Source organism: Myxine glutinosa, chromosome 4 (genome assembly GCF_964187855.1).
Source record: "Myxine glutinosa chromosome 4, kmMyxGlut1.1, whole genome shotgun sequence".
Lineage (NCBI taxonomy): Eukaryota > Metazoa > Chordata > Myxini > Myxiniformes > Myxinidae > Myxine > Myxine glutinosa.
In genome coordinates this window covers 145,841,537-145,862,487 of record NC_136264.1, presented here as the reverse complement: position 1 = coordinate 145,862,487, position 20,951 = coordinate 145,841,537, and the positions used below count along the sequence as shown (strand labels likewise).

Below are 20,951 nucleotides of genomic sequence, written 5' to 3'. Positions count from 1 at the left end.
CACCCGGGCACGCCCGAACCTCCCGGGCACGCCCGGTCTCGTCTTTCCCGGGCATGCCCGCTCTCGCCTTTCCAGGGCTCGCCCTTGACACCCGGGCATGCCCGGACTCGCTGTTCCCGGGCACGCCCGAACCTCCCGGGCACGCCCGGTCTCGTCTTTCCCGGGCATGCCCGCTCTCGCCTTTCCAGGGCTCGCCCAGAGCGCCCGGGCACGCCCAGCCTCGACTTGCCAGGCCGCCCGGGCATGTCCAGACTCGCCTTTCCAGGGCTCGCCCAGAGCGTCCGGGCATGCCCGCTCTCGCCTTTCCAGGGCTCGCCCAGAGCGCTAGGGCACGCCCAGCCTCGACTTGCCAGGCCGCGTCCAGGACGCCCGGGCATGTCCAGACTCGCCTTTCCAGGACTCGCCCTTGACACCCGGGCATAAATGTGTATATATATTGCTGCCCGATAAACTGGCTTTGTCAGAATACCTGAGCTGTTTTGTTTCAATAAAGCAACTCGGACGAATTCCGTCTTTGGTCGCGTCAATTCTTTCGACTCGCGTTGGAGCGCAGCTCCTTCAGGGTGAATGATGGGTGATGAAGATGAGCTGATAAATAGATGGGGTAAAGGACAGACCCAATGCACACCTTACACTTGCTGACTCTGGCTCCTATGTCCTGACTGAAGCTGGGATTATCCGAGCTCGCTTCCTTCTTGTACCTCACACAGCCGCAGCCTGGGTGCTTCCCCACGGCGCTGTGATGTCACTCAGGGTATGTATGGGTATGTGCCTCCTGATAGGGTGTTGGAGGTTCCCTGTGCAGGTATGGTGCTGTGCCCTTGCAGCACGTAGAGACTGTGTATCCTGACAGGATGTCTGAGTTTCGTAGATGGATCAAGGGGTTCAGCGACGGTGTTATCGGGTGTGGGAACGTGAAAGCGGTGTGCGAGCAGGGAGAAGATTTCAGGAAGAAAGGGCGGATCTGAAAGATGCAGGAAATAGCAATTGCAGAAGATAAACCGCACACGGTACACAACCGTCAAAACCTGAACGATTAATGAAATTAATAATGTGAGCAGAGCGAAAGGAATGAAGGATACAGAAGAAGAAAACGCGACAGAAGAGAAGGACAAGTGGAGACTCACATTGTGTGAGTGATAGAAAACAAGAAGAAAAAGACAAAATGTCCATAGCTACCGCTGTGGTTTTAGTAATTTTGGTGTACGGAGTTAAAGGCTGTCAGTCGGCCATCTTTGGTCGGATGATAAAACAAAATCTGCATATGTACACATGTATTGTATTGTCTTTGTGCCAAGTTTGAAGAAAGTCAGTCTGTGCATGTCTGAGAAATGGATGGGGACACATTTAAGTAACAAAATGGCTGCCAGTCGTCCATCTTGGATTTGATCTCGAAAAAAGAATGACATGCATATGTAAGCCATATTCATTATCTGTGTGCCAAGATTGAACAAGATCGGTAAATGCATTTCCGAAAAATGGTTGAAGACATGCTCAATATCAGGTTTTTTTTAACAACTAAAATGGCCGCCAATCTACCCTTCCCCACCACCCCAATCTATCTTCAATCTGCCTGGTGGGTAAAATGCTCCATCAAAAGAAACTCCCGTTCGCATTATCATTCAACGCATTATTCTTATCCATTGTGGTAAGTATCTCCATTTGTTTTCTTCAAATGAGCCATAAATATTGGGGCTTTCCTTCAAGTACTCCAAGATTCCATGTGTAGCTGGTGCTGTTTAATTTGACGTGCTGGCACCGTCTTTTCAGGTATGGGTCATCTTCAAAGAACATAGAACTAAAAGGAACCCTAACTTTCCTGGATTTTCATGATCTGTAGGAACCCTGTCATTTCTCTCTCTTGTTATTTAGGTGAACAATTCAAAGAAACATCCTCCTCATCTTCTTCAATCTCATCATCTAAACATAAAAATATTGTTGTGTGACTACCCTGTATGGTGAACACCGCAGGGTGACATGGAGGACCAAACGAGCTCAACACTCCGAGGCGTTCAGTCAAGATATAGCGGAGAATATGCGTGGGGGAAAGTGGGGGAGAAGCCGGAGCGCTTACCTTCACGGATCCCACCGGCAGTCTTCACACCGGGATAAATTAACTCAAACAACGCGAAAGTAAACTGTACAAAAATATCGATTTTATTAAAGAAAATGCCGGCAACAAAATATAACACGGCAAAATAACAATCAATTCATAAATTGGAACGCTCCCACACAGACTCGGTAAACAGACAAAGGATAAAATAATGATAGCAAAAATAAAAGGTGTGGTTGGCATTTATCTGCGAGCGGCTCCCGATATCTTGTCAGGAAAGGTCTCAGGCCCGTGTCCCTGTGCGGGAAACCGCAGACGAGTTGGTGCGAACTAGGCCCCATGCGCCAAGCAAATGAGCAGGCGTGCAGCTTGCTCTTCCACGTCGTCTTCGTCTTCACGATCTCTGCGCGGATTCCCGGCCCGCAGCTCTTCTTCCTCACGGCCATTCGCGATGGTGTCCAAAATCAGAAGGGACGAGAAGATGTCGGCACACGACCGTGCACGATGAGATTCACAACAAGAAGGACCAAAAGGACGTCGATGCTGAGAGAGATCAAAATGCGATCGTTCACCAACAAAGTCCAAAATCCTCCCCCCCCTCCCCCTGCCCCCCCCCCAACCCGGTGAGTTAAAAAAAAAAGGTTAAAATAGCAGAAACGTATACATTGTGAGTTATAAACATGAACAATTCAATCCTGGGAATCGGATTTGCTTATAGCCAGAAGAAACGCTGCGACATGTTGGGGTGGTTTTCATCTACGTTTGAACAAGTCGAGTGAGCATTTGTATGGCTGTCCAAGCGGTGATGTTTCCTTGTCAAGAGATAGCTGCCATATTATGAATATTATAACTTGTCCCTACATCTGAAATGACAGAATTTTCTGCATTACATCAAATTGTTATACACATATTGGTAAAGTGAGAAACTTCAGATTATTTTAAAAATTTTACCTTCATCTGTGAGTTCCGGTGTAGCAGGATTCTCTCACTCCCCTAAAATCTCACTCTGGAGTGATTCTGTCCTCGGATAAAATCACTCTCGAGTGAACTAATCCTCGGACTGGCACACTCTAGAGTGTAATTATCCTCGGACAGAATCACTCCCCTGTTAGGATCAACACACTCCCTCCAGGATCAAAGCACTCCCCTTTAGGATAAAGTCAATCCCCCAGAAAGAATGGAAAGATGTATTTAGTTACTTTGGAAATATAACTCACAGGATGTTAGATATCGTTGCAATGATCAACAGAGCTTTCACTATGTATTTTAGTGTGTACCGTGTGAGCATGTGCATCATATTGTCGGATCTTAATATTCAATTGTTGAATACATGTACTATATTTGAGCCCATCATTATTTTAATACAACAAAAGAAGACATGAGTCCCGTTTTCCCCGTATATTTAATCAATACTCCCGTTCATTTATATTCACATGAGAGTTATTATACTTTGTTATGGTTTTAAAAATATCATGCAGTGTACTACATTTCATATCTATATGTATACCTTTGTACACTCTTCCGAGTGTATTCAGTGTGATGTGGGTAATATTTACATATCTTCGGATCTACATATGATTTCTTTTGTACACCCATGGGAACACTATATATGCTCTTGACAATATACTTAGTTCGATTCTTGGATTCTTATCGAAATGATTTAAACAATATTTATTTCCACAAATGTACAGTGCAAACATGTCAATGAAGTACATATGAATGGAATGAGCACTAAAACATTGGGACGTTTACAGTACGGAAATGCAATAAATATTGTAGGTGTTGAGTTAAGACAGAGTCATTTAACATCGCTTAAATCTATTAGATTAGACTTTATTTTGTGAAATATGTGAATATTATTATACTATACATTTATATAGCGCCTATGTCCAGTTCTCGGAACTGCTCAGAAGCGCTCGTTTCCTGGTTATCGGTACGTGAACACACCTTTGCCAATATACAAACATTTGAGTAACATTTTAAAACCTGTATTTAATATTTCTTAAAAGTGCAGTAAAGTTATAGAACGTAACTTAAAATGACATATTATATGTTGAAATGAAAATATCCTTTCAGTATAAAACATCGTAAATGTATCGTAATGATTACTGCGAATGCTCTAATATCAAAATATATAGTTATTTGAATGTTAAATTTATACTTTTCTTTATTTGATTTACACAGTTTAATACAGGGATGCGAAAAACATTGTATTTTTATTTTTAGGGAGAGACGTTTACAAAGGACATCATTCTGCCCTGTTTATCAATTCATTTATCATTTTATGTTCATATTCATTAACTTTGTCATGGTTGTATGTCATTACCATGCAATAAATCTTGTTGAAATCACAAAATATATAGGGGGAGTGTTATAATCCTGGGGAGTCATTTGATCCTGCAAGGGGGAGTGTTAAAATCCTAGGGGGAGTGATTTCATCCGAGGATAAAACCACTCTAGAGTGATTTTATCCTGGGGAGTGATTCTATCCTCCTACACCAGCACCATTTCAGAATCATCGGCAATCTATGGATGGTTAACAATATCCTGGAAAACAAAATTCTCTACATGTACCAGCTGGAATTAAACGAGTTAAACACCCCCACTTAGTACATGTGCAAAACCCTCAAAGTACACCACACCAGGATTTGTTGAATTTGAAGAAGTGTGTTTTAATACAAACCAAATCATCAATAACTTTGTTGAAAAACAGCCACCCACCTCCATTGAGAGCCGCAAGTATGGGTCGGCACAAAATATGCAGGGAAGTGCAGGATTGTTTAATGTTTCCTGGAGACTTGTAAATCAGATGCCCATCATACTGTGGTATCGGGGGAAAGCATAACAGGTGGTGTGAGGGGAAGAAAGGATTCGGAACACAATCGGCCACCATTTCTAAACCTGCGTGAAATTATCTCAACAAGGAGCCATCAAAATTGGCACATACACTGGTAGAGAGCACCAACTAATGTGGGCTAGGCCCCAATTATCAGATGAGTGTAAGCGTACTATACTGCACGGGTTTTACTGATTTCCTCTCCTTTGTTCAAGTTACCCCAACAGCAGGAAAAGCAGGTGTCTCCACCCGCACTGATTTAACAAAACAATTTTACATGTAGAATCTCTATGATACGCAATTAATCTCTATTATACTAAAATACGCAATTTGATGTCTGTCTGTCTGACTGATTTATTTGACAGCAATACATTCGGTTGTTACCTATCCAAACAAAACAAAACTTGACACGGGGCCTAAAAGTCAGGAGGTTGGAGCGATTTAACTTCTTCCCCTCCCCAAAGGGGATTTGTGCCTTGGACAAACTCCTTGTTGAGGTGTATATCTGTGTTAAGATAGCTTATCTTGGAGTTTTTCCAAGGCTGCTTCTTATAACAAAAGTAATAACAACATTAAAGAGAATAACATAACACTAATGCTATTGCAAAACAACATTCATACTAACGAGCAACGGTACCTGCCCTATGGGCGGGGCTTCAGTTGGGAGGCCCAAATTAAAGAGAATAGCATAATACTAATGCTATTGCAAAACAACATTCATACTAACCAGCAACGGTACCTGCCCTATGGGCGGGGCTTCAGTTGGGAGGCCCAAATGAAAAGGCAAAATATCAGAAATTGAAGGCTTTTTTATTTTAAACGATTCATATAAACATCCGTTAAATCATATCACACGCAAATAATCAAATCACAGTGATGTGGTTTTTAAAATTGAAATTCTAAAAATACTGTTTAGATTTTGATAATTTGCGTGTGATATTTAACGGATGTTAAAATAAATCGCGTCTCCCAATTGAAGCCCTCAGGGAGGGTACCGTTGCTCGTCATATATAATAGCGATACAACAATTTTTACCGCTTTGCTTTGAAGAACGGGAATGAAGGGGGAGGAGCGTGTTAATATGTCTTGTTGAAGGCTTTGGGTGGTGAGGGGGCTTGAAGCCAGATTTTAATCGTACAGCCACCATATTGGTGCTCGCCGTCACTGCGATGCAAAGCGAAAGAAGCCTCAGAGCTGTCACATTCACTATGTCGTATGTACTCCCAATACGTGTACCAAATTCCCGATACGTGTAACTGTACCAAATCAACAGTTAAAAGGATTTTGAACTGATAGGTGTTGCGGCCTTGGCCAGATCGATGGAGACAGCGATCTGTTAGCATATTCACCGCCCAAATAACTATGTGGCATTCCCTTAAGGAGAGATTAAACCCATGCCATTAGAAACTTTGCCAAGGCCATTATTTACTTTTTCACATTTTCAATTCAAAATATTCGGGTTTTTGCAAAGCCAAAATACTACCGTAAGAAAACCATTTAAATCTCGTGTGCAAAATACTTCTGGCTTTTAACAGAGGCTGAGTAACAGGCGCGTTTTCACTCCAATGCGCATGTGCAGTATCCCACCGCAACCACTTGAATGAGAGCGGCCATTATGTAAAGCGGTACGTGCACAATTTCCATTGCATATTGCTTTATAAACCGAGCTGTGAGGATTACCTGTGAAAGTTAAATAAGAAATTCGCGAGTGCTTCGCAAAGCAGCGACAGATTGTAACTTCAGCAGTGCAGTATGACATTATTAAAAGACAGCGTGATGAAGGGACAACACAAATTGGACGTGTTCATGGAATCTCTGCATTTACTCTGGATTTGATTGTTAAAATTTCTCCGAAAAATGAAGCTCCTACTGTACCACTCCGAAAACACATGAGCGAGCGCATGGCTACCTCAAGCCACAGCATCCTGTCAAATGGAGATCAAATCCTAAGGCTTGGGTGACTGGGTCGGTGTGCCAGGACTATGCAATGAATTTATGCAGGGAGGGTGGTCTAAGGGTTGGCAAAACATACTTACTGTAAAATCGCACGAGTCTTGCATCTGTGCAGGATTGGCAGGGGCATTGTCTACAAGGAGCGAGGCTTTGTTGGTGAGAATATTCTCCTTGGTTTCATTTTCAATAAAGCTGGAGATGGTTTGAAGTGGGGAGGGGGTTATTTTTTTTTTGTATACAATATCGAGGCTCGTGAAAGAGCTAACATTAATCACATAAAAAAGCAAACAGACACATAAAACATATAATAAGGGGAGCGGTAGACAAGATGAGGAGAGAGGGGTAAGCACACAAGTACAACATTTGACAGCAGGGATAACGGGAGATCTGTGGAAGGGAGAGGGCTTGGGGGGAGGTGGGAGAAGTAGAAAACACATGGACACTGCAAGGACTTCCAGGAAATAAGTTGGAATTTCACAAAAGTGGATCTGGGGTGAAATTAGCGGGCGTAGAAAAGATCAAGGTTTTGGATGGGGGAAGATAAGAGATGGTGGTGAACAGCTGTTTTAAAGACCTGGAGGGAGGAGTGGGATTGAAGGGAGTGGGGGATTTTGTTCCAGAGGAGGGAGAAAAGAGGAATTAAGGAGTGAAAGTGAACAGAGAGTCTTGATTTTGGCAGTATAACCATAAGAGGGTTGCTGGCAGATCTTGTGCGACCTGTAGGAATATTTGGGGGACAGAGCACAGAGAGAGCTGGGGGAGCAAGGCCGGAGAGGAGTCGGTAGAAGACAGAAAGACCACCAACCTGCCTGCGGTGAGTGAGAGAAAGGTCCTCGGAGTTAGATTAATCGTGGGAGATTCCAATGATTCTGAACGCTTTGGTTTCAACAGCGTGAAGACGAGCTAGGTGTGAGGCAGGAGCACCGGCCCAGAGAGGGGAACAGTATTCCATTGAGCTGCGGATGAAAGCCTTGTATGTGGTGAGGAGCTCAGGTGTGCCAAGGAAGGACTTCGCACGACAGAGGATGCCCAGTTGGCGATTGGCTTTGGAGGCCAGCTTGGAAATGTGGTTTTCCCAAGAAAGATCATGGCAGAAAGTGAGACCCAAAAGCTTGAGAGACAGAACTTCTTGGAGAGGATTGTTGAGAAAGTAGATGGGAGAGTTGTCCAGTCGGTCTTTTCGGAGAGACATAGTAAGAGTGTGAAAGACATGTTCTTGATTGAAAGATTTGAAAGAAAGGATTGAAAGACATGTTCCCACTTGTATGACCAGTCTGTGATTTTGTGCAGGTCTGCAGAGAGTGAGGAGGCTGCAGACTGCCAATCTGAGGGATGGGGTATGGAGCGGCAGAGATTGGAGTCATCAGCGAAGAGATAGAGAGGATTTTCCAGAGAGTCGGAGAGATCATTGATAAAGACCAGAAAAAGCACAGGGCCCAGAACACTGCCTTGGGGAACTCCAGCCTGAACAGGAAGGGGAGATGAGAGAAATCTATTCAGGGCCACATGTTGACTACGACTAGAGAGGAAGTCCGCACGCAATTCTCTTGAATTGATCATTGAAAGAGGATTGAGATTCTCTTAAGCAGGGCTTAAACCCATGTTCTTATTGAAGGCCTTTGTGTGGTATCATTATTTACTTTTAACGGTGTATGTACTCGTATATATCTATCAGGAAGAAAGATAATTGGTTTTGGGTCATTTATTGTCACATATATTTTCTGCATATCTCATGGGATTGGAGTTGGACAGGTGACCATGACCTGTTCATGGACATGTATCTTTTCCACATATCTCGCGGGATTGTGAGTTGGACAAGCGTCCATGGTGGGTGGGGAGGGGGTTTGAAGGCTTGGTGTCGGGAGAGGATTAACTAACACCTTAGGGTTGGGAGGGGGAGGGTGAGGACTTGGGGTGTATTTGGGGTTAGAGGGTGGAACCAGTCTGTAGACTAATGGGGTAGAGCCACATCCAGGTGGGAAAGTTGCCAACTGCTCAGGGAATGAAGATGGAACAAACAAGCAACTACGATGGCAACGTCCAGGTGAACTTGTGCAATTGGGGTCAGCTACGACAGCACAATGACTTGTGGGGAGTAAGAACCCATTTTCTAACAGCAAAAAGCCCCATTTCCATCATCTTACTATGTCCGTCCGTCTGTCTGTCCATTTGAAGGTACCGTAAAAACTGCTGAACCGATCGCAACGATATTTTGGGTGGATAATCCTGGGATTTCCAGGAGTAAAATAGGCTATTTAGTTTTCCCAATTTCAGCTTCAGTCTCCAGCATTCTCAGGTTTGGACTCCCGCATAACATTCGTGTTTGCATAACATTCATTGTGACGATGTTCTCATTGTGAGGATGTTGTTTTCCTGGGTGCCGCACAAACGGCTGCACCGATCGCTGCACAGCTGCACCGATCGGACTCGGTGACCTCGGCCAAAGACATTTTATAAGGACACGGGTTGAATCCCTGCTTGAGAGAATTCTAACCCCCTTGGCACCATCACGGCCGTCTCTCCAACTTACAATCCCACGAGATATGCGGAAAGGACGACCCAAAACCAATATAAACATCATTAAACATCATTCGTATATAAACATCATTAAAAGTAAATAATGACCTCGGCCAAAGTTCAAACGACATTTAATCTCTGCATGAGAGAATTCCACATAGCTATTTGGGCGGTGAATACGCTAACAGATCGCTGTCTCCATCGATCTTGCCAAGGCCGTAACAGCTATCGGCTCAAAATCCTTTTAACTGTTAATTTGGTAGTTTTTACAATGAAGGAAACATTAACAATGTTGTTAAAAGTTTATTTTGTGATTAATTGGAGTTATGTTGTTTCGAATGAAAAAAAGAGATATTGAGTTCAAGTGAATGACGACATGCTGTGATGGTTTCTACTTTCTGAACGTGAACTTCGCGGATCGCCAAATGCAGATTCGCCACGGTCCCACGATCGATGTTTCTATACGTGAACGTACCCGTTTGTTTGCGAACGGGTACGTTTTTGATGGAAGTCCTTCACGAACTTGCTGTCCATGTCTGACGTGCGACTGAAGGTGCTGCAGGAATGTGGAATTTATTGGTTTCATGCTTTAGCATTCGCCGTATCTGCATTGCATGTTTGCTTCTGGCCTCCCATCCGTGCATAGCACGGGTATCTCCCGAGTAAGTAGAAAATTCGTTTAGACCGGATGTCGTGTACGTGCGTGTAAGTGTCCCCTTGAGAGGGGTGGGGTTATGTTAATTGGTTAGGGATTATGGGTAATTAATCCCCTGTATGTAATGGCCTCTGTTGTTTTTCCTCTGTTCCTTATGATCAGCAGCACACACACAAGCTAAGAAATTGCGCATTAAAAACACGAAATAAAAGTGACCGGAACAAGACATTGAAGAATAACAATGGCGCTGCCAGCAGTCACATCACCACATCAAGCAGGCAGGCCCGTATCACCATGCCCCGAAGAGCAGCGATTGGTCAGGACACTAAGAGCGATGAGATGGCACAAACTGATCGGAGTGGGGACGCAGACTCCGTCGAATGACGTCAGAGCCTTGACAACAAACAACAACAACAACATGCATTTTAAGGCCATTTTCCCTGCGAGAGCGGGGGTTAGCCTTGCGGTCCCCATGACAATCTTCTCCATCTTGCCCTATTTTCTGCATCTCTCCTTGTTAACCCCCTTGCCCGCATTTCTTCTTCCACCATCTTTAGCCAAGTCTTTCTCGGTCTTCCCCGTCCTCTACTTCCTTCTACATTCATTTCCATCACTATTCTCAACCAGTCACTTTCATCCTTCCTCAACACATGACCAAACCATCTCAACCTGTTCCTCTTCACAGCATCAATCACAGGCTCTATTCCCATCATTTTTCGCAATTCATCATTTGTCTTCCTCTCTCTCAACGATACTCCGCACATCCATCGAACCATTCGCATTTCCACCCTTTCCAACCTTCGTTGCTGCTCTACGTTCATTACCCATGTCTCGCTCTAGTGCAGCAGATAAACACAAAAATTGTGCATTTTATGAGAAAAGCATGAAATTTTTAACATAGTGCATACCATAAGGTATATTTTCAGATGTGGAGGGAAGTCAGATTTGACCTCTGAGAACCGTGAGAGGTCAAATCCAAAATGGCCACCAGTCCACCGAGTCTAATGTTCAAACGCGCTTAATTTTGGAACCAAATAGTGTAGAAAAACATAGGTGTCATTTCCAACTAAATTGGGGGTGCCCAGAGGTGAATGATGCTTTCAATGAACTCCTAGGCATGCCAAGTGAGGTCAGTGAAGGCTCAATGTTACTGCTAGAGCGATTTGTGGTGCTGATGTATGATAGAACCAGTGAGAGCACGGAAGTGAATGATGCCAGGAAACAGCTCTTCACACAGAAGTGTAGAACTCGAGAGAACATTCCTCCAACCCAGGCAACACTCAAGCAGCACATCAAGCACACTTGCTACCAGGCCAACTGTTGTAACCAGGCATTGGTCATGGATCCAGAGATGCCAGACCCACCTGACTGGGGCTGGACAAAGGAGACAACTGGGTGGCAGCCTCTTTGGACCACTCTTCCTGAAGCATCAAAATCGTGCCATGAATTGATCGACTGTGGCTGCAAGAAAGGGTGCACTGGACGCTGCAAGTGTGCCAAAGCTGCATTCAAGTGCACTGCACTGTGCTTCTGTTCTGGAGACTGTTAGATTTAGATCATTACCAATTTTCATCGTTGCACTTGATTTAATGTAAGCTTTGGTGGACATACTTGGTTAACTACAGTTATTTGTTCAGAGGTTATTGCATCATTCCTTGCAGTGTAAACACTTTTTTTCCATCATTTCTGGTCTTTGGGTGCTCTGTACCTATCCCTATACCTGAAAAAATAAAGTTTGAAAAGGTCAAATGAACTTTTTCCAACAGCAGTTCCAACTGCAGTATCATAAAAATAGATATTTAACGTAATTTGACCTTGACCGTGACCTAAATGCATGTCCTTGAGTTCTGGCGATCTCAAAAGTATCACCAAATGAATGGGCATCCCCAATTTAGTTGGAAATGACACCTACAAGCGCGTTTGAACATTAGACCCGGTGGACTGGTGGCCATTTTGGATTTGACCTCTCACGGTCCTCAGAGGTCAAATCTGACTTCCCTCCACATCTGAAAATAAACCTTATGGTATATACTAACTATGCTAGAAATTTCATGCTTTTCTCAAAAAATGCACAATTTGTTAAAATATGAGAGCTTATCTGCTGTACTACTCCCATAAATCATCACACTTCTCACACATGCAGCATACACCTTTCCCTTCAGCTTCAACGACACTCCCCACCTCATCAGCACGCCACTCAGTTCCCAAAACTTCTTCCATGCACATCTCACTCGAGCAACCGTTGCCAAGCCTGATCCACCTTCTCCATTCAGCATGTCTCCGAGGTAGCAAAATGTTTTCACACCTTCCAGCTTCACGCCATTTCCAAGATCCAACTCAACATTTCCTCCATCTGCAGCTCCCTCTGTGCACACCTTACATTTGAATGTAGCTGCCACACTGGTTAATGACCCTTTCAGACCACTACATTTTTGATGAACCCACTCAGCGCACATTGTATGGAGTTCACTCCGACACCCTTCCTGCACAGAGCACAGGGCCACTTCCCAGTTCTTTTCACCTCACCACATGCTTTACCACTTGCCATCACCTTCGTCTTTCCGATATTCACCTTCAGACCTTTTGTCTCCATACATTCCTTCCACTTGTTCATCTTTTCCTTCAGTCCATCCATACTTTCCGCAATCAACACCAGATCATCTGCATACAACAACTCCCACGGTAAACCCTCCTTTACGTTCTGAGCCAGCATCTCCATCACAGCTACAAATAGTAGTGGACTTAGTACCGACCCCTGATGCACTCCCACCTTCACCTCAAACTCACCACTGTTCCCGTCCTTCGTCCTTGCAGCTGTGCGCACTCTTTTGTACATTGCCATCACTACTCTGATCAACCATTCCTCCACTCCTAACTTCCTCACTGCCCCTGTCAATACTTTGCATGGAACCCTATCGAATGTTTTCTGCAGATCAACAAACCCAAGAAACAACTTCTTCCTCTTCTCCATATACTTCTCCTGCAACTGCCTCACAATAAAAAGCACGTCTGTCGTTCCTCTTCCTGGCATAAATCCAAACTGCATTTTGTCGATCTTCACTTTCTTCCTTATCCTCCTCTCCAACACCCTTTCCAATACCTTCATTCCATTCTCCAATACCTTTATCGCTCGGTACGAGCCACACTCCAGAGGGTCACCTTTCCCCTTGTATAGAGGGACGAGGGTACTCAGTTCCCAATCCACTGGAATGCGGCCTTCTTTCACCGCCAGATTACAGATCTCTGTCATTCTCTATACAACGCACATTGTACATGGCTCAGGGCCTGGACGTCAGAGCCTTGAGTAAAAAGGAATTGGAGGGCCGACATTTTCTCTCTTTTTCTGGGTTTGGTGACGAACGGTCATGTTCCCAACATTTTGTCTCTTTGGTTCTGTGGGCTCGCCTCCATAGCGAAGTCACATATGCGGTGCGCTGTTGAGCGAGGGACATTCATTGAGAACGGTCACGATTTTATATCTCTATCTGCTTTGGGATTTCACAACGAACGGTCGAAGTTCACGAGCGCTTGTGGCTTTCTTTCAGGCTTTCTCCGGGCTTGTGGACGAGAGGTGAACGATCGCCGATAAGCTCTTGTTTTGGAAAATTGGTGCCGTGCAGCCACAGTTCATAGCGCTCTTGCACTGGGAAATGTGTGTGCTGGTGAGGTGGATGACGAGGACAAGCGCGGCTGAGTGAACGAGGGCGCGCTGAGGCCTACTTCCTGCCCGGGCCTGTGCCGCGCCCGGATTGCGCGCTCAGGGCCTGGACGATTCCCGACGGGGTTCAAGAGCCGCTCGGAGCTAAGTGCCCACACACACACACAACTTTTACTTTTGTTCTTTTATATATTTTATATTTTTTCATTTTAGAGAGGAAGACAAATGATGAATTGCGAAAGATGATGGGAATAGAGCCTGTGATAGATGCTGTGAAGAGAAACAGTTTGAGATGGTTTGGTCATGTGTTGAGGAAGGATGAAAGTGACTAGTTGAGAAGAGTGATGGAAATGAATGTCGAAGGAAGTAGACGACAGGGAAGACCGAGAAAGACTTGGCAAAAGATGGTCGAAGAAGAAATGCGGGCAAGGGGGTTAACAAGGGGAGATGCAGAAAATAGGGCAAAATGGAGAATGTCATGGGGACCGCAAGGCTAACCCCCGCTCCAGCAGGGAAAATGGCCTTAAAATGCCTGTTGTTGTTTTTGTTGTTGTTCTTTCATATTTCCCCTTGTGTTGTATACGAGTCTGTGTCATTCTTCAACAGTCTTCAAAAGTCATTTCTTCCATAAAGCCGGTATTTTTGTACATTTTAATTCCGTGTTGGTTTGAGTTAATTATCACAGGTTCGAAGACGTCCGGTGGACCCGTGCAGGTAAGCGCCAACGGCCCTTCCCCCACTCCTTGCCCTCGCGTATAAAGAAGGTCCACCATTGGATTGAACGCCTCAGAGTTAAAGCTCGTTTGGTCATCTGTTGCCCTGTTCACTACAGGGTAGACACACGACAATATTATAGGTCATGAGTTAACGGGGTAATTTGGGTCAATTGTACTAAGCTAATAGTAATGCTCTAATAGGGTGATGTGGTCATGCGGTGGTAGCAGATGGTTTAGGATTTGGAATGAAAAGGGGGGGTTGGCAGGGAGTTTGAAGGACATATGAAGCGGGGGTTAGGAGGCAAAAGGACGAGGGGAGAGCTTTGAGATGGAGGACCGAACGGGTGGATTCAGGTGAGGGAAGTTCAATCCCTCTCTCTGGGTGAGAGAAGTTTCCCTTGGGAGTTACGGGGTTTGAGATGGAGGAACCAAAGGGTGGCTTCAGATGAGGAAAGTATCCCATGGGAGTTACGGGGTTTGAAAGGCAAAACGGGCAGGATCGTGAGGAGTTACTATTTGGAAGTGAAAGGGCGAGGGACCGACGATGGATGGGTAGCTGGAATTCAAGAAGTGTCAATAGATGGATTGAAAGATGGAGGGATTAAAGACGGATTGAATGATGGATTGTTCGACTAAAAGTTGGAAAGTCGGGCTCGGGGGACATTAATCAGGTCATGAAACACGAGAAACAACGCCATTTCCCTCCCCAATCATTCCAAACAATGGGCAAAACAATATTTTTAGAAAACAGAACAATGTTTTAGCAAAGCCGAACAATATTTCAGGAAAGCCGAACAATATTTTAGCAAAGTGAAACAATATTTCAGCAAAGCTGAACAATATTTTAGCAAAGCAAAACAATATTTTAGCAAAGCCGGACAATGTTTTAGCAAAGCAGAACAATCTTTTAGCAAAGCAAAACAATATTTTAGCAAAGCAAAACAATATTTTAGCAAAGCCGAACAATATTTTAGCAAAGCAAAACAATATTTTAGCAAAGCAGAACAATATTTTAGCAAAGCAGAACAATATTTTAGCATCTCCCACCTGCTCTGTCGCTCTGTCGTATTGTGATCATCGAGTGATCTCCCACCCATAGTTCGTTATTTCGACAGTTGGAGGTTCATCCTTGTCTGCAGCCTTCCAAAGCATCATTTGCAGATGTGCTCTATGGATATAGAGGGTTAGGTTTGTCTGTTGGCGGAAGGGACTTCAGAGCAGGAGGATTTTTTCGTTTTCGATAAGTCTCATAACGGGCAGCATTCATTGACTTGCTCTTCTTCTGCCCATATAGATGTAGGAAGAAGGTTTTCCCAGTTGCTATCAGGTCATTGTAGGTAGCATTGTTCTCTCCCAGAACAGTCTCGACCAGCAATATCAGTCTGGTTGAGCACATTCAAGGCAGACAGTTTACCTTTTCCATTAGGGTAAGATACCGTGTCACAGCCTGAAAGTGCATGCATTTCCAAGATTACCTTGCATTTCTCTCCGAGTTTGGCAACAGTGGAATTAATGTCAAGGCCTGATCCCTCCCATTTCTCCATCTGATCACGACAAGATACACTACTTTTCCAGCACCAATATACAGTCACGTGAAAAAGTAAGGACACCCCATGTAAAGTTTTGACTTTTTCAACATATTTCAACATACAGCTATTTGATCTTCATTTCAATAATATTGATAGATAAAGGTGATATAATATAACAAATATCATGAAACATTTACATTTTGTCATACATTGTATAATTTAAATAAACATAAATGCAAATTTCGCATGTGGAAAAAGTAAGTACACCCTTGGCTCTAATAGGTGGTATTGTGGGGGATAAGGCTTTAAACGCCTCATACACCATGTGACTCAGGTCACCTGCTTGCTACGTATATGTGTATGTGGGGATCATGCATTTAATTGTGCTTTTCTTGACTCGTCCAATTAATGTTTGCTTTAACAGCTAAATTCATTTATGCTTTATGCTTCAGAAAATACTGATGATTACATTTGCAAAGTTCATGCTTTGGTCAAGCTGCCCTTGGAGATAACTTTCACAATCGCTGTCCTTGTAAGAGCCAGGGCCTGGTAAACATCTGCGAAGGGGAGATAAGAACTTAAAGAATGTTGCAATAACAGTATGTGTGTCTTCTCCTACACTTTTCCCTGGCACAGCACTCCAAAAGGATAGGACAAGGGTCGGGGCCACTGGTCAACTTTCCCCCTCTATTCCTTTGAAAATTGCTTGGTTTGCAGAATTAGCGGAGATTGCTATCTTGCTTTGGCAGTATATAAGACACACCTTTGCTGAGTTTCTTTAGTGTGGCACGGACTTGCACTGCTTTACGTGATAAAGCTCTGCATTTCGGTCACGCTCCACAATTGTTTGATTCTTATTAAACTACTGTTGCTTCAACTTGCCTCTTCTTTCCTATAAAGTGAAGACCGACAACTGGTGTCAGAAGTGGGATACATCCAGCCACAGGTTCGAGGAGGGCTCCTCGGGACGGGAAGGGGAGGCTGGCGCCAGCAACAATTGGCTGAAGTAAGAATATTTGCACACCTAAATTGAAAAGCCTCTTCCCCTCCCTTGGATGTGGCGGACCTCCGTCGACTGTGCCTGAGCGTGTATCCCGAACCAAATTTAAGCGAAGCACCAGTGGATTAACGAACCAAGCAAGAGAGGGCGCCCAGGGGGACAGGGGTAATAAGTTTCCGGAAGAAAGGGGTAGTGAGGATCGGGTGGCACCCTGATGCAAGAACTACCCAGGAGGGATCAGCCTAAGAAAGGAAGATGGGAAATAAACTAGGAAAAGAGGGAGAACCCCTAAAGAATACCCCGGCATATTATATGAAAAGGGAGCATGGATATGCTGCCGTGCAACCGGGGAAAGCATGGGCTGAGTTGACCAAGGATGTGAGTAATCCTTGGCCGGAAGAAGGGTCATTTGCATTCGAGAAGTTAGAAGCGCTATATGGGGCGTTAGACACCTTGGAAAAGAAAAAGAAAAGGCTTCCACCTGACTCATGGAAGGTATATGGGTGGTGGAAGGAAGAAGCCTTGAAACGACAGGCAGCCTCTAAGCAAGCGAGTTTGCGAGGGGAGTTGGGAAAATACCAGGATGAACGAAAGCAGGACAGACAAATGAAGGCGCTTATGGCGCAATCAAGTCAGAAGCTGATGGTAGCTCAGATGAACTCCGATGAGGAAGAGCAGGATGAGGGAGGTGAAGATCCAGATCCCCACCCCTCCCAAGGCCTTTGTCCAGTCCCAGGATCAAAGGCACGAGCATCCCGACACCAGGGCGCCACAGGGGGAACAAATAGGCAACACCCGAGGACCCGGGAACCCCGAACACCATCGGCTCCCCAGGTAGAGGACGAAGGAGATAGCGGCACAGACACCCTGGGCTTTCCGCCCCCGCTAGACCCAGGTTGGAAATTAGGATTATACCCCTCACTAGCGGAACATCAGGCAGTAAGCAAGGCAGAAACAAAAGGAGCGTTTCCCATGCGATGCGTAGGAATCGATGCGCAAGGCCCAGTGATGGCCCAGGTGCCATGGAAAGAAACGGATTTAACGGCAATGCAACATAGGGTTAAGGACTTGTTACTTGACCAACCCTCTGGGATAGTCCCGCTGATATCTCAGTGGATTATCCAAGGGAGAGCAGATTGGAGAGATATATGCCATTTGGGAGTGTCAGTGCTGCCACCTAAAATATCGGAACGGGCCAAAATTCGAGTGGCTTGGCCGGTCAACGATCCCCAGGGAGGGCCAAACCCAATCACTCCGGCTGCATGAACCCTCGCAAAGGCCATGTTATTGACAAGCATTGACCACGAGCTAGCGCCCTCGGGAGGACCAGACTGGGGAAAGATCGGCGCGGTAAAACAAAAGGCAGGAGAAACGGTTGGCGACTTTCGGGAGAGAATAGAGAAAGCTATAGCTCGATGGGGAGGACTAGGGCAAATCCAAATCACAGATCTACCCCCTCCCCTGGTGAACAATTACCTAGTGGAGGGGCTTCGGCCAGCACAAAGGAAACAAGTGCAGACCGTCCTTTTCGGCTGGAAGGGGATGGGAACCAATGAATTATGTGCAAAACTCGAACAATGCCCAGGTTCCTCTTCGGAGGAGAAAAAGGAAATTAAGGAGGAAATGCTGCAAATGTTGGTGCGAGATAAAATAGCGCAGCAACAGCTCGCGAGGTGGGACGACGGAGTGCGTGTATTCAATGCCGTGCACGGCATTGAACGCATTCGGGTGGCCGAGGCAGGCGAAAAGAGGATTATAATGAGCCAGGTACAATGATTAAAACGAGTGAGATATGGAAAGGAATGATGCAACTAGCCGCGTCGGGTGGTTGCACCTTTGTGAACAACTGAAGTTAAGGGCTCAGAATGAGGAAAAAATAACGCGCGGAGCTGCCGCGTAAGGATGCAGGCCGGCTGGCATGGAGACCGGCGTGATAGGCAGAAGATTGGGAGAGACCCAAATCCTGCGGACAGGTGCAGTCGAGATTGAAACGAACGAGTGTGGGAGAGCCGTCTGGAGAGAAAGGCGCATTATGGAACAGAAAGATGCGTGAGTACGGGGGAGAACCCTGCTATGAGGTTGCTTGGAGGATGTGTGCCCAAATGCATTGTGGGCCACTTCAACTTTCCTACACGTGAGTCGTTCGTGCCTTGCCAGCAAGGTGGTTCATGCAATGTGATTCCTGCCATGCAATGTCATGAGAAATACGTTGTTTATGATGGGATTATGACGAAAAGTTGAATAAACTGCGTAGTATATAAAATGATTAAGTGATAGGCAATTGTTGTGGCAAATGGAGTATTTCAAGAAAGTAATGAATTTCCGGTACCAACCGGAAACCCTATCTTACAGTAAATGATGTACAGTGTGAACGAGGTCTCTCGCTGTGCCGGGAATACGATTGAGCGCTGGTTTAGTGCTCAGGAGCGGATGAAATGATAATAACAATTGCAACCTCAAGGTACGAAAGTGATGCGGTGGCAGCTGGGAGACGCAAGATGCGTCGGTGCGCCTGTGTTGATTGATGCGCCTGACAACGGCCTTGCGGGCGAGCAATGGTGGTATGGTATAGTTATGAAAATGCATGTGGTTCTGAAGGCAGATAATGCAGGTCAAGTTGCCCCACAGGCGGAGAAGGGGAGAGTATTGGAAATTTGATAATTTGAGAAGAAATGTGGGGTGAACGCTCATCCGAGGGATAAAAATGGTCGGGTTTTCAACTGTCGGTATGTGATGTGGCTCACACCATGGGAATGATGAGTGGATGGGGTGCGTGATGCATCTCGGAGATGCGTCGGAGCGGAGACACGGGCGAACTCGAAGCATCTGGCTTGATGATATGCCTGCGTTGTGGACAATGTCGGAGGTTGAGGGTTTTGGTCGTGTGACATGTGGGGGGCCGAGTTGGAGTGACGTGTTGAGTGAGCACATGTACGTTGTGCGCTGAGTGGCGGCTGAGTGCCGCAGTGTGAAGTATGCCTCCAAGAAGGGTTGTGGGATGCCAGAGTTGGACAGCGTGTCATTCAGCATTCCGACGGAGATATAGGTCATTAGGTGATGGTGACTTATTTGGAAGTATGAACCTTGGTTTTCCGGTATCTCTGAAATGACGTTTTGATTGCTCATAGTGTGGGTGATCTGCCAAGAATGACATGTGGTGCTGGGAGTCATGACCTCACCACTGAGGAGGAATAGGGGTTATGGGTTCACCCCTGTGTCCGTCTGGGTGTGTCTGACTGCGTGTGCAGGTATGGATCAAGGAGGAGGAGCGGTGTCTGCGGTGTATGTTATGGTGTCGAATGTCATCCACTGTGTCTGCAGACGTGACCGAGTGTGACTATGATGGAGTGGTGTGTCCCTGCGGGCAGAATCGTGGCAGCCTACAGGTTGGATTGAATGGACCTCTGTGAGACCTTCCTGTTCGTACGTTGGGGGGTTCGTTTATCTGTCTGTCTGTGTGTTTATCGGGTCACCTGTTGGTCGAGCAGGTACCAGGTGGATGAGTTGTTGTGGTCCCCTGTTGTGGGACGCATTGGCTTGTAGTGCTGGCAAGGTCTGGATTTGGATCCGGCCTATTGGTGAGCGTGTGCCCTGTCATACTGCCAACCCCCCGCCCCCCTCCAATTACTCCCGCCCCCCTTTTCCCTGGATGTGTTGACTGGAGTTGAATCAGTCGCGATAGTTCTGGCCGTTGGGTCATGGTGACCCTGTAGATGGGGCCGCGTGAAGGGGGATGAGAGAGTGATATGCGAGGAATGTTGACAATATATTAATTGATTGCCTTTATGGGAGGCAGTGGGTTTAATCCCCACCAAATGTGAAGTAGGGGTATGGTTTCACCTGTTAGTCTGTCTGCAAACAAGATGTCTCATAGGGTATGAAAATAATCGTTTCCTTAATATCGGTTGAGTAAGATGTGATCGGATGAGGTGGGACTGCTTTGCGGTCCGAGTGTTGGGTTTCATGTGATTATGGTTGGGGGGTGTACAGACAAAAGTGTGCTTCGGTTTGTATGACTGGAAAAGAAGAGACAA

At 45.5% G+C, this 20,951-nt stretch overlaps 1 protein-coding gene across 2 annotated transcripts; it reads right to left on the bottom strand.

Moving 5' to 3' along the window:
* Positions 1–2,136: 2,136 nt before the first annotated feature.
* Positions 2,137–20,494, bottom strand: LOC144891828 (uncharacterized). 2 transcript variants are annotated; one of them, XM_078776571.1, is made up of 4 exons: positions 15,864–20,494; positions 15,436–15,770; positions 4,775–4,874; positions 2,137–2,596 (listed from the first exon to the last, which is right to left on the bottom strand). In XM_078776571.1, exon 1 carries the CDS (start codon positions 20,086–20,088, stop codon positions 19,264–19,266), a length of 825 nt encoding a protein of 274 aa, XP_078632697.1. In that variant the 5' UTR covers positions 20,089–20,494; the 3' UTR covers positions 2,137–2,596; positions 4,775–4,874; positions 15,436–15,770; positions 15,864–19,263. The 2 variants fall into 2 exon arrangements, with proteins under 2 accessions (XP_078632697.1, XP_078632698.1); XM_078776572.1 differs by lacking the exon at positions 2,137–2,596 and adding an exon at positions 2,683–2,916.
* Between the last annotated feature and the right edge of the window lie 457 nt (positions 20,495–20,951).

Bases quoted from the DNA above. Each gene is read 5' to 3' on its own strand.
- LOC144891828 (XM_078776571.1), bottom strand. From the start codon at position 20,088: ATGACTCCCAGCACCACATGTCATTCTTGGCAGATCACCCACACTATG.